This window comes from Sciurus vulgaris (genome assembly GCF_902686455.1).
Source record: "Sciurus vulgaris genome assembly, chromosome: 5".
NCBI lineage: Eukaryota > Metazoa > Chordata > Mammalia > Rodentia > Sciuridae > Sciurus > Sciurus vulgaris.
The window spans coordinates 174,013,678-174,027,705 of NC_136465.1; the positions used below are offsets into that span (position 1 = coordinate 174,013,678).

Consider the following 14,028-nt stretch of genomic DNA (forward strand, 5'->3'; position numbering starts at 1 on the left):
CTAGGCCATCAGCAGAGCCACCCGGGGTGCCAGGCTATGCCTTCCCAGCCTGTGTCCCCTGCCTGACTGATGTACTTCTCCACAGGGAACTTCCAATGGACTGGGCTCCATAGATGACATTGAAACAGGTAGTATCCCTGATCAAGAGGATGGGGTTGCAATGGGGCCTAGCTTCTGTCCCCAAGGTCCCTGGGAAGTCAGAAGAGTCAGTCCCCTTCCCATCCCTGCCCTGCAGATAGGGCTCCAGAGGAGAGGAAGTAGAGGGTTGAAGGTTGGCTCTCCTCTGGGCAGAAGACCTCCTCTCCAGCTGTCCTCTGCCCCTCGCTCCAGACCTGCCCCCGCAGGCACCCACTGCTTCCAGAGGCCTCCTGGCCCCTCTCCTCCTCATTGGCTTCCAGAAAGGGTTCCACCTTATAAGTGGAGAAAGGGCACTACTGACCCCAGAGGTGAGGATGAGAGATATTCAGGTGGAACCAAGGCCATTGAGAGATGCTATAGGACTGAACCCCTGCCCCCAGGATGCCTTCCTTGGTCATCACAGGCCTCTGCCCTAGGGGCGGGTGATAGGGAGACAGGGTCACGTGAGGAGGGGAGGATAGGAGTTGGATGATCACCCTGGGACCCCCTTCCCCACTCCCATCAAGCTACACCCCTGCAGCTACTGAGTCCACCCACCCCACAGACTGCTACGTGGACCTGCGAGGCTCCCCAGCCCTGCTCCCTTCCCCGCCTACAATGCCACTGTTCCCTCACGTGCTGGACCTGCTGGCCCCCCTGGACAGCAGCAGCAGGACCCTCCCCAGCACTGAGAGCCTGGATGACTTCTCAGATGGCGATGTCTTTGGTCCAGAGCTGGACACCCTCCTGGACTCATTGGTGAGTCACACTGCCACCTCCTGTTCCCAGAGCCCATCTCCTACTTGGGACCCCATTGTCCCATGAGGGGTAGAGGGAAGACTTCCATCTCCATGTCACAGCTGGGGAAACAGGCCTCAGGAGGAAGCCTCAGGAGGGACTTGGCATTAACAGACACAAAGCTGTAGAATGTCCCCCAAGAAGGGTCGAGCTCCACCTCATAGGCAGATTGAACCCGAGCGGCAGAGAGTTGCAGCTGGCTGCTTCCTGGAGTGCACCGTTCTGTCCAGGGCTAGACAATCATATTCCCTGCTGACCCCTGCCTCTGTCCCTATCTCGCAGTCTCTGGTCCAGGGTGGCCTGCCTGGCAGTGGTGTGCCTAGTGAGTTGCCCCAGCTGATACCCGTGTTCCCTGGTGGGACCCCGCTGCTGCCACCTGTGGTGGGCGGCTCCATCCCCGTCTCCAGCCCACTGCCCCCTGCCTCCTTTGGCCTCGTCATGGACCCCTCCAAGAAGCTGGCTGCCTCTGTGCTGGATGCCCTCGACCCCCCAGGCCCCACGCTGGACCCCCTGGACCTGCTGCCATACTCAGAGACCCGGCTGGACGCCCTCGACAGCTTCGGGTCTGCCCGAGGCTCCCTGGAAAAGCCTGACTCCTTCATGGGTGAGGCCTGGGTGGGCACGTTCTCCCCTTCCCCAGCACCACAGCTGTGAAGTGCTATTATGTCTCTGGTTTCTGGAGAGCAGAGGGGGATTGTATCTAAGTTGTAGACCCAGGCCTCTCACCTGTTGCATCCAGTGCCACGTGTGTGTGTGGCTGTGTATCTGCGGTGCTCAGTATTGTGTGGATCTGAGCCTCAGGCTGGGTGTCTCGTTCAAGATCAATCAGCAGAGCTTCGATAGTTCAGTCTGTTGCTGTCTGCCCAGCCCCCCAGGGCCCGGTGGGGGGCCCACAGAGATGACTCTGAGGCTGGGGGCAAAGTACAAGACCACAGACTCGCTCAGCACCACTCTGGATGTTAGAGGAAACTGACCCGTCTGGGCCTTGGCAGGCTAACTTTCAGAGTAGTCCAGACTAGTCCAGGGCACTTACAGCTGAGATTTATGGGGAGGGAGGAGCACAGAGAGGCCGAGGAAGTGATGGCAGGGCCAGGTGTCGGATAAGGTCCTCAGCTGGGCAGAGAGTACAGAGGCCTAGGCTCTGCAAGGTGGAGGGGTCAGGGGCTGGCCAATGATCAGAACAGGGGGCCTGAGGGAAGCATGGGTAGAACAGGGTCTAGAGCTATGAGCCAAGCCGAGAGTCAGGCTTTCTCCAGCGGCAGCAGGGAGCCCAAGAAGGCTTAAGCAAGGGGTTGGGGGGCACAAGAGGCTGCAGCCTCTTTGCCCCAGGACTGTGCTGTGAGAATAAAGAGGAGGGCAGAGTCCACAGATCGGCAAGATTAGGAGAGGATGTTTGGCCTGCGGGTTGGTCCCCCATGCCCTTAGTACCAGGGCAAGTGACTGCTGTGTCTTCTCCCTGTCCAGAGGAGAACAACTCACAGGACCACCGCCCCCCAAGCAGTACTCAGAAACCCACCCCCTCGGTGAGTAACTTGGATGGGACTCCAAGACCAGGCCTTTCATCCCCCTGGGGGTTGGGGGAGGGAATGGTGTGGGCTCTGGAGCTGGTGTGAGCCCTCTGCATGGGGTGAGTTGCTGAAGCCCCCAAGAAGAGGCACCCTCAGTGGGAGGAACCACAGTGGTCTCCTAGCCCCTCCTCACCGGCCATGTTCAGGGGTCACAAAGAACATTCCCTACCTTGCCTCCTGGGAGAGGACACCAAGGCTCGGAGGCCTTAGTGATTTCCCCCATGTTTTCCACAGCCCTGGTCTCCAGGCTCAGCCTGTTCTGAGTTTCAGAGAGTGTGTGACCAGGAGGAGCAGCCTGTGTGTTGACCTCAGCCTGGACACTAGCCATGTTGCCTGGGGAAGACCCCCAGTCTCTCTGAGTTTGGTCTTCCTGAGGGCTAATGTCTGGGCACCGGGGATGGCATGTGCGAGGTCAAGCAGGGCCACTGCTCTTTCTCTACTTTCGCATTGACCTTTTTATTCAAAGAAAGGTTCTAAGCTAGGATCACTGTCACCTCTGCTCCCACCTAGCTTGAGGACTTCTGAGGGCTGGTTCTGGAGTTTTGGGCTCTTGGACCACAATACAAGGGCAGGGAGGATCAAGGAAGAGGGAGGGCCCTCAGCTATAGTTCTGCTCTGGGGTAGGATGGTGGCATCAAAGAGTACCCTCTACCTTCGGTGCCTAGGCTGGCCGTGGTGGTCCAGCTGTCACTCAGCCCAAGATGGCCGACCTCCTCCCATTACAGCCGGAGCCCTCCATGCCCAACACCGCCTTGCTCATCAAGAACCCCTTGGCTGCCACCCACGAATTCAAGCAGGCCTGCCAGCTGTGCTACCCCAAGACAGGTAATGTCACACCTGAGGCCACACCCCTGTGTCCCCAGACATGCCAGGAATCTCAGGACTTGGAGGTCCAGAACAGAAGGACCTTAGTATGTCAGTGTGAGAGAGGAGCCAGAAACTAAGCCCCTCCAAGGCAGGAAGGGACGGTGTGGGTGCCGGTCGAGGCCTCTCCTCCGCTGGGCACGGTTTTCATAACCCAGGAGAGATGCTGAGATGGGCAGGTCCACCACAGGTCATGGCAGTGGTGCAAAGGAGGGGAGGAGAACGGACTCCTTGGAGGGCCCCCTCCAACACGGTCCCCCAGCTTTAGGCAGCACATAGCAGGGAAGGGTGTGGCAGGAGCTGGGGAGGCCCACGTGAGGGCAGGTGTTCCCACCCCTGCCTAGGGCTGCCAGGGTCACCCTTTCTGTTCTACCTGGAACCACTGTCACTGTCCATCCTGCTCACAGGCCCCAGGGCAGGCGACTACACCTACCGTGAGGGCCTCGAGCACAAGTGCAAGCGGGACATCTTACTGGGTCGCCTCCGGAGCTCCGAGGACCAGAGCTGGAAGCGGATCCGACCTCGGCCCACCAAGACCAGCTTCGTGGGCTCCTACTACCTGTGCAAAGGTGAGACCTGCAACAGGACCAGTGCACAGCCAGGGCCTGGCTCCTCCCACCCCAGGCACTGCTCTGGCATTGTGGGCAGCAGAACAGGCGTGGTCATCACAGTCACAGGAGAGGTGTGGGCTGAGCTCTGAGTTCCCTGGTGTCATCGAAGACAAGTTCCCTGTCAGAATGAGCATCCCTTATCCCAGCTGGCTCCAGAGACCCATGGGAAACATTCCACTCCATGGATCTGGAGCCCTATGGTGGCCTGTGCTCTCAAGTGTGAGGGTCCCACAGTTCATAGAGAGCTGATTTCTTTCCACTGTAAGGACCCAAAGGGCTACTAGGAGGGTTGTGGAGAGAATCCACAAAAAGCACTTAGGACTGGCATACAGAAGGGCTTGACACACGTCAGTTCTTAGCCAGCATGGTGGTGCACGCCTGTAACCCCAGCAACTCAGGACATTGAGGCAGAGGGATCCCAAGTTCAAGGCCAGCCTCAGCAACTCAGCAAAGTCCTAAGCAACTTAGAGAGACTCTGTCTCAAAATCAAAAATAATAAGGCTGGGGAAGTGGTTTAGTGGTAAAGTACCTCTGAGTTTAATCCCAGGTAACCCCCTCCCCCCCCCCAAAAAAAAATAGTTCTTTTGATGATTACATTATTGTCACTCTCATTTACCTGATTGGTTTTCTTCTATTCCCCAACCACGTAACGTGGCCCAGTCCATACGGCAGTTTGTGAACAGTTGCATTGTCATTAAGTGCTTTAGAGCGGAGCCCTGCTTCTGCGCTCACCGATCCCCGTCCTTAGTTCTGGATGAGGAAGGAGACCAAGGCTTTGAGAATCTGCCAGGCTGTGCATTTGTCTCCTGACCCAGCCTGTAGCAGTCACCTACCCAGCCTTCTGGGAGCTGGTCACCTTCTTCCCTGCAGCCCTGCCGTGGCCAGTGGGATCAAGTCCAAACTGGACAGGCCTACGGCTGCCCACACAGCCTTCTCTCGCCTCTGTGCTGACCACTCCCCATGGTTCTGACACTTGCTATGTGGGAAGCCCCTTCCCACAGTGCTTCTACCTGCACCTGCCTCACCCGCATCTGCGATGTGACCTGCTTCTCTGGGTCTGTGTCCCATGTTTCCTTGTGGTGTGGCCTAGTGGAGTTTGGGACAAGGCTAATGTAGAAAGAGGAGAAGGAGAGAAACAAATCAGATCCCACCCCCGGAATGGCAATTCTCCAAGGTCTGAGCCTGCTTCCGTCTCTCCACACTCCTCGGCCTCGTCCCCACAACTCGGTGACCTCTGCTCCTGGGAAAACAGCCAAAGCTTAGGGAGTGATGAGGAATCCCAGGGCAAGTTTCTCTGACTTGGAAGTCCATGCTCTTAACCATACACCGTTAGTTTCCTGGTGAATAATAATTTATTTTTAAATCCTTCCTGTTTATGTAGAGGCTTGTATACTTCTAGAAGCCTTTTGAATGCTTTTTATCTTCCTTGACCTATAGAAGACAGCTCTGGAGGCAAGTGGGGAGGAGCAGTGGCTAAGCTCTGCAGGTGCCCAGCCCTGAGGGGCCTGGTTGGCATTTCGAAAGGCGTCTTTATAAGGAGGTCACCAAGTCTAGCAAAGCTGAGCCCTGCTGGCCACAGTGGGATCCTGGGGGTGTTGCAGGCTGCCATCCCTGCCTGGCAGAACGTGTGTGTCCTGTTGCCTCTTTGCAGACATGATTAACAAGCAGGACTGTAAGTACGGGGATAACTGCACCTTCGCCTACCATCAGGAGGAGATCGACGTGTGGACTGAGGAGCGGAAGGGCACCCTCAACCGCGACCTGCTCTTCGACCCGCTGGGGGGCGTCAAGCGTGGCAGCCTCACCATCGCTAAGCTCCTCAAGGAGCACCAGGGCATCTTCACCTTCCTCTGTGAGGTACCTGCACAGCTGCCCGCCCCACTGCCTCCCCCATGGTCCAAGGCCCACGCAGGGCTGGAATTGCTCCCTGGTTCCGGCCATTGTGGGGGTCAGTCCTGGAACCTGTGGCTATGGGAGGCCTGGCTGCAGAATCAGTAGATCCCCGGACTGTCCAGTTGGGTCCCGAGGGTCCTCACTAGAGATCAGATCCTATCCAGTCCTCTGTTTTGAAAATGTGGAAACCAAGACCAGAACAGAAAGAAATAGTATCCCTCCCTCCTGCTGTACCCTGACAGTCACCTGCCAGGCTTTAGATCCTCACTCCCACCCTCCTGGCCACGCTGGCAGGCAGATAACTGTCCCTGTTTAGGTATGGTGACACTGGGGCTCGAGGAAGCCAGGAGCTGCCCGAAGGCCACGTGGCTAGCTGAGATCCACCTCTCAATGTCAGCTGGTCCTAATGGCCAGCCCCCCTGGGACCAGGCAGTCCGGGGTGCTCGTCCAGGTTGCCCCTGAATGTCATGTGTGGGCATGGTGTGGTTGGCACCGCTCAGCTGCCCAGAACAAGGGGCCCATGGCCATGCTCGCCACACCTCCCCCCACATGCTTTCCCTCCAGCCATGCCAGCTTCAGTTTCTGCACCGTGGCTGTTCCCACCCTGGAGAACATGTTCCATGTTTCTGCATCTCAGACCCCCTGGGCTCACCTCTGATCCCAGCAGCTCTACTGAGCTGTCAGGTCCCTCTCCAGAGTGGTCACAGAAGACTATGCTTGGCCTTAGGAGAGAAATTGGCTTATATCTCCTCATTTGTTGAAGTCAAGGGACACTGTCATGTTCATCTCTGTAGAGCAAGGGCTCGGGGTCTGGATTGCTGGCCGGGTTTGGTGTGGCTCACATGCTGCACAACCAGCCCCTTCCCTGACCCTTAGAGCAGGTGGACTTGGGCCGGCCCTCAGGGAGCTGCTGGCCTGGGGATCATGGCTCATAGCTATGTGGCAGAATGTGGATTACAAAGCACCTGCAGTTCCTTATTATCTTTTTTGGACCTTTATAGTGTCCTGTGGGACAAAGGAGGTATGGTGTTATCCCCAGTTTACAGTTGAGAAGGCTGAGGCACAGAGACATAGAATAACCCCATGCTCCAGGCATTTGGAGTGGTAGGATCAGAGAGAGCTTGGAGGAGGGAAAAGAGGGAGCCAGGGCCCAGGTTATCTGTGAACTAGAGCCAGAGACACTAGGGCCACCAACCCTGGGATATTTTTCCTCACTTTGACCTGGGACAAGGACCAGCTGTCCTTCCCTATGTGCCCGTGTGGGGTCCCAGCCTACCCCTTCCCCTGGTGGCCTCCCAGGGTCCCAACCCAACCCTTCCCTGGGCAGATCTGCTTTGACAGTAAACCCCGGATCATCAGCAAAGGCACCAAGGATTCTCCATCTGTCTGCTCCAACCTGGCTGCCAAGCACAGCTTCTACAACAACAAGTGAGTGGGTCCTGCAGCCTGGGGCTGAGGGTAGGTAGAGAGGCCCCCTGGGGAAGGGCTGAGGCCAAAGAGGAGACTTGGGTGTCAATACAAAGGACAGTCTCTACCTGGAAGGACACGAACATGTTTATTGAGCGGCTACTCTATTCCAGCTGTTGTCTTGGGTGTTCGATTATCTCAGCAGTCCTCTGGAGGAGGAGTCACTGTCCCTCTTGTACAGAAGGGAAAGCTGAGGCTTGGGAGCAGCTTAGTTGGCAGGCAAGTTGGGGGTGCCACCTCTGACCATCACTTTTATGATTTCAGCATCAGACAGGGAATGGGAGGTGTGGGGCTGGGTCTGGCACTGCTGCCTTTGCTCCTCTTGATGCCCCAATGTGCTGTCAGACACACCTGGATCCAAATTCCAGCCTGGCCCATGGCTGGCTTTATGTGGGAGCACTAGCCACTGCTGGGTGTCCTCATCTGTTAGGTTGATGGCGATCCTATCTCCTAGGTTTTAGTGAGGGTCATTAAGATTCCTGGCCCACAAGGATGTGGGGGAAAAGGAAGACTTACACACTGTTGGGAAGATTATAAATTAGAATAACCACAGTAGAAATCAGTGTGGAGGTTCCTCAAAAGACAAAGACTGGAACCACCAAATGACCCAACTATACCACACTCCTTGGCATTTATACAAAAGAATTAAAGTCAATCTACTATAGCTGTACATGCATGCCCGTGTTTATAGCACCTCAATTCACAATAACCAATTTATGCAACCAGCCTAGGTGTCCATCAACAAATGAACAGATAAAGAAAATGTGGTCTGTACACACAGTGGAGTTTTACTTAGCCATAAAGAATGGAATTATGTCATTTGCAGGAAAACGAATGGAAATTGAGAGCATTAAGTGAAGTAAGCTACACAGAAAATTAAGGATCATATTTTCTCTCATGTGTAGAAGCTATAGAGAAAAAAGAGAGGAAAAAAAAAAAACTGGGGAATATCTCATGAAAATAGAAGGAACAGCTGTAGTGGAGAAGAGATTGGGAAGGAAAGGGAAGAGGTACTAGGGAATGAATTTGACTAAGTTCTGTTATGTGCTTATACAAATTTGACACGATGTATCCCACTATTATGTATAATTATAATATACCAATTTAAAAATTAATTTAAAAAAGAGGAAGAAAAGATTTGGGGCCTAAAGGAACTGTATCTAGTGGAAACCTGAGGGGAAGTTCCCCCATCCACAGGCACACCTCTCTGACCCTCCTGACAGGTGGGGTCGGTGCCCTCTGCTTTCTGGCAACTCCAGGTCGAGCAGACCCTGAATTGAAGCTTGAGGGGCACTAATAAAGCAGACTGGGAATTCTCAGGCTAGGCCTGCCCAGGTGCAGGACCCCCACCTCTAACCTGCTGATCCACCTGCATTCTGGGATCAGCGAATGGGGCAGCAATATGCACGGACAAGTCTCTCTCCTCAGGATTGCCTGGCACTGGGAAGGGCAGCAGCCCAGGAAGTGGAGGGCCGGGAGGGCTGCAGTCTACATTGTGTCCTCCCCACCTGCCCACCAGGTGCCTGGTGCACATCGTCCGTTCCACCTCCCTCAAGTACTCCAAGATCCGCCAGTTCCAGGAGCACTTCCAGTTCGACGTGTGCCGCCACGAGGTTCGCTATGGCTGCCTGCGTGAGGACAGCTGCCACTTTGCCCACAGCTTCATTGAGCTCAAAGTCTGGCTGCTGCAGCAGTACTCAGGTGAGGAGCAGGCCCAACAGGCCAAGGGTCATGTGAACTGGCCGGGTGGAAGCCCCAGGGCATGAAGGCCAATGGAAGGGCCTCAGGAGAGCAAGTTCTTTAGAGGAGTTGGTGCATCCTGAATGTTGCAGAGGAAACTAAGCCCTGCTGTCAGGGAGCCTCTAGGCATGGAAGATCCTAGGTTTCTACCTACCGGGGCACTGCCAGGGGAACACAGGTGAGAGGGAGTCCAAGCCAGGCTGCAGAGCTGGTCGACCCTGCTCCAGCTCCTCCACTTGCTGCCTGGGGACTGTCAGGTTAGGGGGCTCTCCCTTAGCCTCCATCTGCTCACCTGGCAAGTTCCATCCTAATCGCTACTTCACAGATTAGCAGGCGTTCACCCACTTGCTCATCTCAGAGAGATGTATTGAGCAGGTTCTCTGTGTCAGAGGATTCAGCCATGAACTAGTCAAGGCCCTTACCCCAGGGAACTTACCAGGGGACAGGACACAATATCCAAGTTGGGAAGTGAGTCCTGTGTTCCTCCTGACCTGTGATGTGCTCTTCTCCCCACAGCCTGTCATCATTTACTTACCAGCATTTTGTGTGTGTAGGAAAATCAGTGTCCCCTTAGGGATCAATAGTGGAATCATTTCAGATATGCATCTATCTATGAGCCACAGGGCCACAGGGGGAGCATATTCAGGTCAGACTGGGGAGAAGGGCAGAGGGCTGTTCTAGGCAGAAGGAACGGCAAGGCCAGAGGCCCCAGGGAAGGAGGAGGACCATCCGTGAGGGTTATGGCAGTGAATGGGGCAGGGTAGAGTTGAGGCCCCAGGGTCCACAGGGACCCACGTGTGGAAGTCTCTTGGCCTTAAATGGATATACAGGCATGTGCTGCGTGGTGATGTTTTAATCAGCCGTGGGCCGTATATACAGCGGAGGTGCCATGAGACGATAGTGAAGCTGAAAGCTTCCTATCTCCAGTGACAGCACAGTTGTCATAACATGGTGGTGCAACAAGTGCTCGGGTGTTTGGGGTGATGCCCAGGGTAAACAAACCTGTGCTGCCAGTCGCTGAAAAGCACAGCACAGTTATGTACGTAGAACTTGATAGTAAACAAATAATTATGTCATTGGTTTATGTTTTTACTAGACTATACTTCTTATTGTCTTTATTGTAATTTTAGAGTGTACCCTAGTGTTGTTAATTTTTAAAAAATATTTGTTTTTAGTTGTTGATGGACGTTTATTTTATTCATTTTTATGTGGTGCTGAGGATCGAACCCAGTGCCTCACAAATGCTAGGCAAGCGCTCGTCCACTCAGCCCCAGCCCCCTAGTACTTGTCTGTTTGTTTTTTTTATTTAAAGTCTGCTGTAAAGCAGTTTGCCACATCTTGTCTACCACATCTCTTGATCACAGGAAGGCCCGGTGGAGCACTTATCTCCCACTCTCTAGGTCTGTGTAAGGACACTTTGTGATCTTCAAGAGAAGAGGCAATCCCCCAAAAGCACATTTCCAAGTCTGTAGCCCCATCATTAAGCAGCATGCCTGCAGTTGGCCTTGTTCTGAATGTGAAGCTTCCGGGTTGTTCTAAATGTGATGTGCAACGTTGGCAGGGTTTAAGTCATGGAATTGCAGGGTTTGATCAGTATTTTCATGTTGCTGTAGCTGCCGGGTGAAGAATAGAGGAGTAAGAGCAGAAGGGTGTGACTCAGGTCAGAGTGGTGGCAGTAGAAATGACAGACGTAGTCACATTCCAGGTTTATTTTGATAGTGAAACCTATACGATTTGTTAATGTTAAGTATGAAACAAAGGATGGCGTCAAGGTCAACTCCAAGGTCAGAGTAACTGGAAGAATAGGGGTCCATGTTCTGAGAAAGGGGAGGCTATAGGAAAAGGAAGTTTGAGGGGTGCCCCCTCAAGGCTCAGAGTAGGACAGGGAGTCAAAGCTGCCTGTTGGACGTCAAGTGCAGATATTGAGCAGGCAGCCAGATGTGGGAGGCTGGAAGTTCACGGGAGAGGTCTAGGCTCTAGATACACGTTTGCAGATCATCAGTAAGAATTTGGGTGTAAAGTGCAGTGTGTGGCCTGGCTGAGAGGCTGCTATGGAGCAGTAGCCACAGAACAAGTGGTCAGCGAATTGTGGGAAGGCACTAGAAAGAGCAGAGGAGTTGGGAAGAGGTGTTAAGCTAGACCTGGAGAGTGGGCTTCTATAGTCTAAAGCTGCTAGGAATTCATCTAGCAGGATCAGGCCACCAGTCTGCAGCATTTGCCCTTTGGGATGGGCAGTGAGCTGGTGAGCTAGGCTGGGGCAAGCATGGAGTCCTAAGAACCAGTGGGCTAGGGGCTTCAAGCAGGGTCAGGACTGAACCTCCGCTGAGGGAGGAAGCGGGGTCAGGAAAGGGTGCTGAGCAGCAGGCTCAGGAGATAGCGATACCAACAGACGGCGGAGGGGGAGGCCTTCATTCCCATGTTGCAGATGAGCAAACAGGTCAGGGAGGATGAGTGGATTCCCTCCATCCTGAGTCTTACCATGCCCTGGCCTGACTGGGGTGAGGCTCCTTCACTTGGGCCTCAGGTAGCACAAGCATCCCACAGATACCCTACCTCTCCTTGCTAAGTCCTTTCAGGGACACCTGTGTCTGCCCCCACCCTCCCCAGGCATGACCCATGAGGACATCGTTCAGGAATCCAAGAAATACTGGCAGCAGATGGAAGCCCATGCAGGAAAAGCCAGCAGCAGCTTGGTAAGTCCCAGGATTGGCATTGAGGGTGGGATCAGGCCCCATAAGGTCTGTCCCTGTACCTTTACTATGAAGTAATTTCATACTTACTGGAAAGTTGTAAGACAGTACAAAGAATCCATGGACACTCTTCCTGAATTCCCCAGAAGCTGACCTTTTTTCATGTCCCACACTTGCTTTGTAGTCTGTCTGTCTTTGTCGTGTGTGTGTGTGTGTGTGTGTGTGGCTTTGTCCTGAGCGTGTGTGTATATATATACCCATATAAGTACGCACATCTTTTCACTTGACTCATTGGAGAGTAAGTTGCAGATGCGATATCCTTTTACCGCTCAATACTTTCATGCATATGTCTTAAAAATAAGGACGCTCAGGGCTTGGGTTGTGGCTCAGTGACAGAGCGCTTGCCTAGCACATGTGAGGCCCTGGGTTAGATCCTCAGCACCACATAAAAATAAATAAATAAAAAATAAAGGTATCGAGTCCATCTACTACTAAAAACAATTTTTTTTAAACTAAAATAAAAAAAAATAATAAGGACACTGTAGTCAGGACAGTGGTGCACACCTTTAATCTCAGTGACTGGGGAGACTGAGGCAGGAGGAACACAAATTCAAGGCCAGTTTCAGCAATTTTGTGAGACCCTGTCTCAAAATTAAAAAAAAAAAAAAAAAAAAAAAGGACTGGGATGTATTCAGTGGTAAAACACCCATGGGTTCAATCACCAGGACCAAAAAAAGGACCCTTTCTTACACAGTAAAATTATAACAGGAAATTAACATCGATATGAGACTATTATTCAGATTTTATAAATAATTCCTAAAACTCTGGCTAATGCACTATGGGAGGTTGTTGTCTCCTTAGTCTCCTTTAATCTAAAACAGTTCCTCAATTTGTCTTTGTCTTCTATGACACAGATGTTTTTGAAGAGCCAGTGGTTTTGTAAAAGGTCTTCCCTGTGGGCTTATGTACACCTTCCTCATGCCATAGGACATGTTCTCTGCTCACACATCAGAGCATATTCTCTCTGGAATATTATCTCAGTTTGTCCTATTCCTGGTGATAATTTGGTTAAACTTTGATTACTTGATTACTTTTGATTAAGTTTCCCACTTGCAGATGGGGAAACTGAGGCTTGGAGCACATTAGAGACTTGCCAAGGGGCAGATCCAGGCTCACTGACATTTTGCCCGGAGCTTTCCCTGGACCTGGTGCCTGCCTGCACCATTCCTTTCACCCCATCACCCTCGGGGTTCCTCCTTATAAAACCTTGCCTCGCCCAGCATCAGGGCGGGGTGAGCTTGCAGGAGCTGATCCAAGCTGCAGCGTGTCAAGTCCTGTTATGTGTACTGGCTCAATACTTGTGCCCCCCCCCCCAGGCCTTGAGATCACTGTAATAGTAGATGGCATTGGGACACCAGGCTGAGAGGGGTGGTCTCTGGGACTGGGAGGCAGTGTGTATAAGGTTGTGTTCATACCCGATAATGATACTCGCATCCATGCAGGCCTATCTACTAGCCAAACTGGGGGAAAGCTGGGTCCCCTAACTCCGTATGAGGCCAACCTGAATGTGGCAGGGATAGAGGAGCTGACTGGCTGCAGGCTGACTGGTAAAGCTGCTGTCCCTTTGGGCCTTCCTTTTCTAGCCTCCTTGTTCCTGTTCCTTTTCTTTTTCTCTTTTTCCTGACCCACCCCTGCTCTACTCTGGTTTCTTTGCTCCTGGCCAGGAGATCAACAAGAAAGCAGCAAGGGCTCAGACAGAACCAGCCTTCTAAAGAGAGAGCACCAAATCCTGGCCTGTCCCTCCCTCTGACCCCACAACACTCATTCCTGACCAGTGGTGCTGCCAGGGACACCCAGGACAGTCTGTAGACCTAGCTGGTCACAGGTGCCATGAGGGGCTATATCCCCCACCTGTTGTCAGATGTCCCACCCTACTCACCCAAGTTACCATGCTGGGCCCTCGCTCAGGAACAGGAGATCTGTACCAGGCCCAACTGTGACCCAGGCATGATGCTTTTCCTTGCTTATCATCTGGAGCATGAGGCCAGTGGCTCTGTGAGACCAAGGAGCAGGTGAATGCCAGGCAGAAGCAGCTTGGGCCCAGTACCTATGGCTTATCAGTGTTATTTCGGAAAGAAACACGCATACCTGCCTCAGACCAGACCCCTGTCTTCAGGCCACTTACCCGAGGGTGCTTGGTAACCATTCTGAGCCTGCCGCTGCTCAGTCAGGTGGGAAGGATCCCACCTCCTCTGAGAGTGTCAGGGAGCTGGTGAGACC

General features: G+C 53.3%; 1 protein-coding gene across 3 annotated transcripts in view; it reads left to right on the forward strand.

Moving 5' to 3' along the window:
* ZC3H7B (zinc finger CCCH-type containing 7B) overlaps positions 1 to 14,028 on the forward strand; it is a 54,743-nt gene that overhangs the window by 35,002 nt on the left and 5,713 nt on the right. For 2 of the 3 annotated variants that reach the window (XM_079142114.1, XM_079142113.1), the window contains 10 exons: positions 86 to 128; positions 683 to 876; positions 1,198 to 1,519; positions 2,380 to 2,438; positions 3,149 to 3,308; positions 3,755 to 3,916; positions 5,610 to 5,815; positions 7,179 to 7,279; positions 8,838 to 9,019; positions 11,666 to 11,751. In XM_079142114.1, the coding sequence (XP_078998240.1) occupies positions 86 to 128; positions 683 to 876; positions 1,198 to 1,519; positions 2,380 to 2,438; positions 3,149 to 3,308; positions 3,755 to 3,916; positions 5,610 to 5,815; positions 7,179 to 7,279; positions 8,838 to 9,019; positions 11,666 to 11,751 (1,515 nt within the window). The remainder of the gene's footprint in view (positions 1 to 85; positions 129 to 682; positions 877 to 1,197; positions 1,520 to 2,379; positions 2,439 to 3,148; positions 3,309 to 3,754; positions 3,917 to 5,609; positions 5,816 to 7,178; positions 7,280 to 8,837; positions 9,020 to 11,665; positions 11,752 to 14,028) is intronic. The other variant, XM_079142115.1, reaches the window with a different exon arrangement.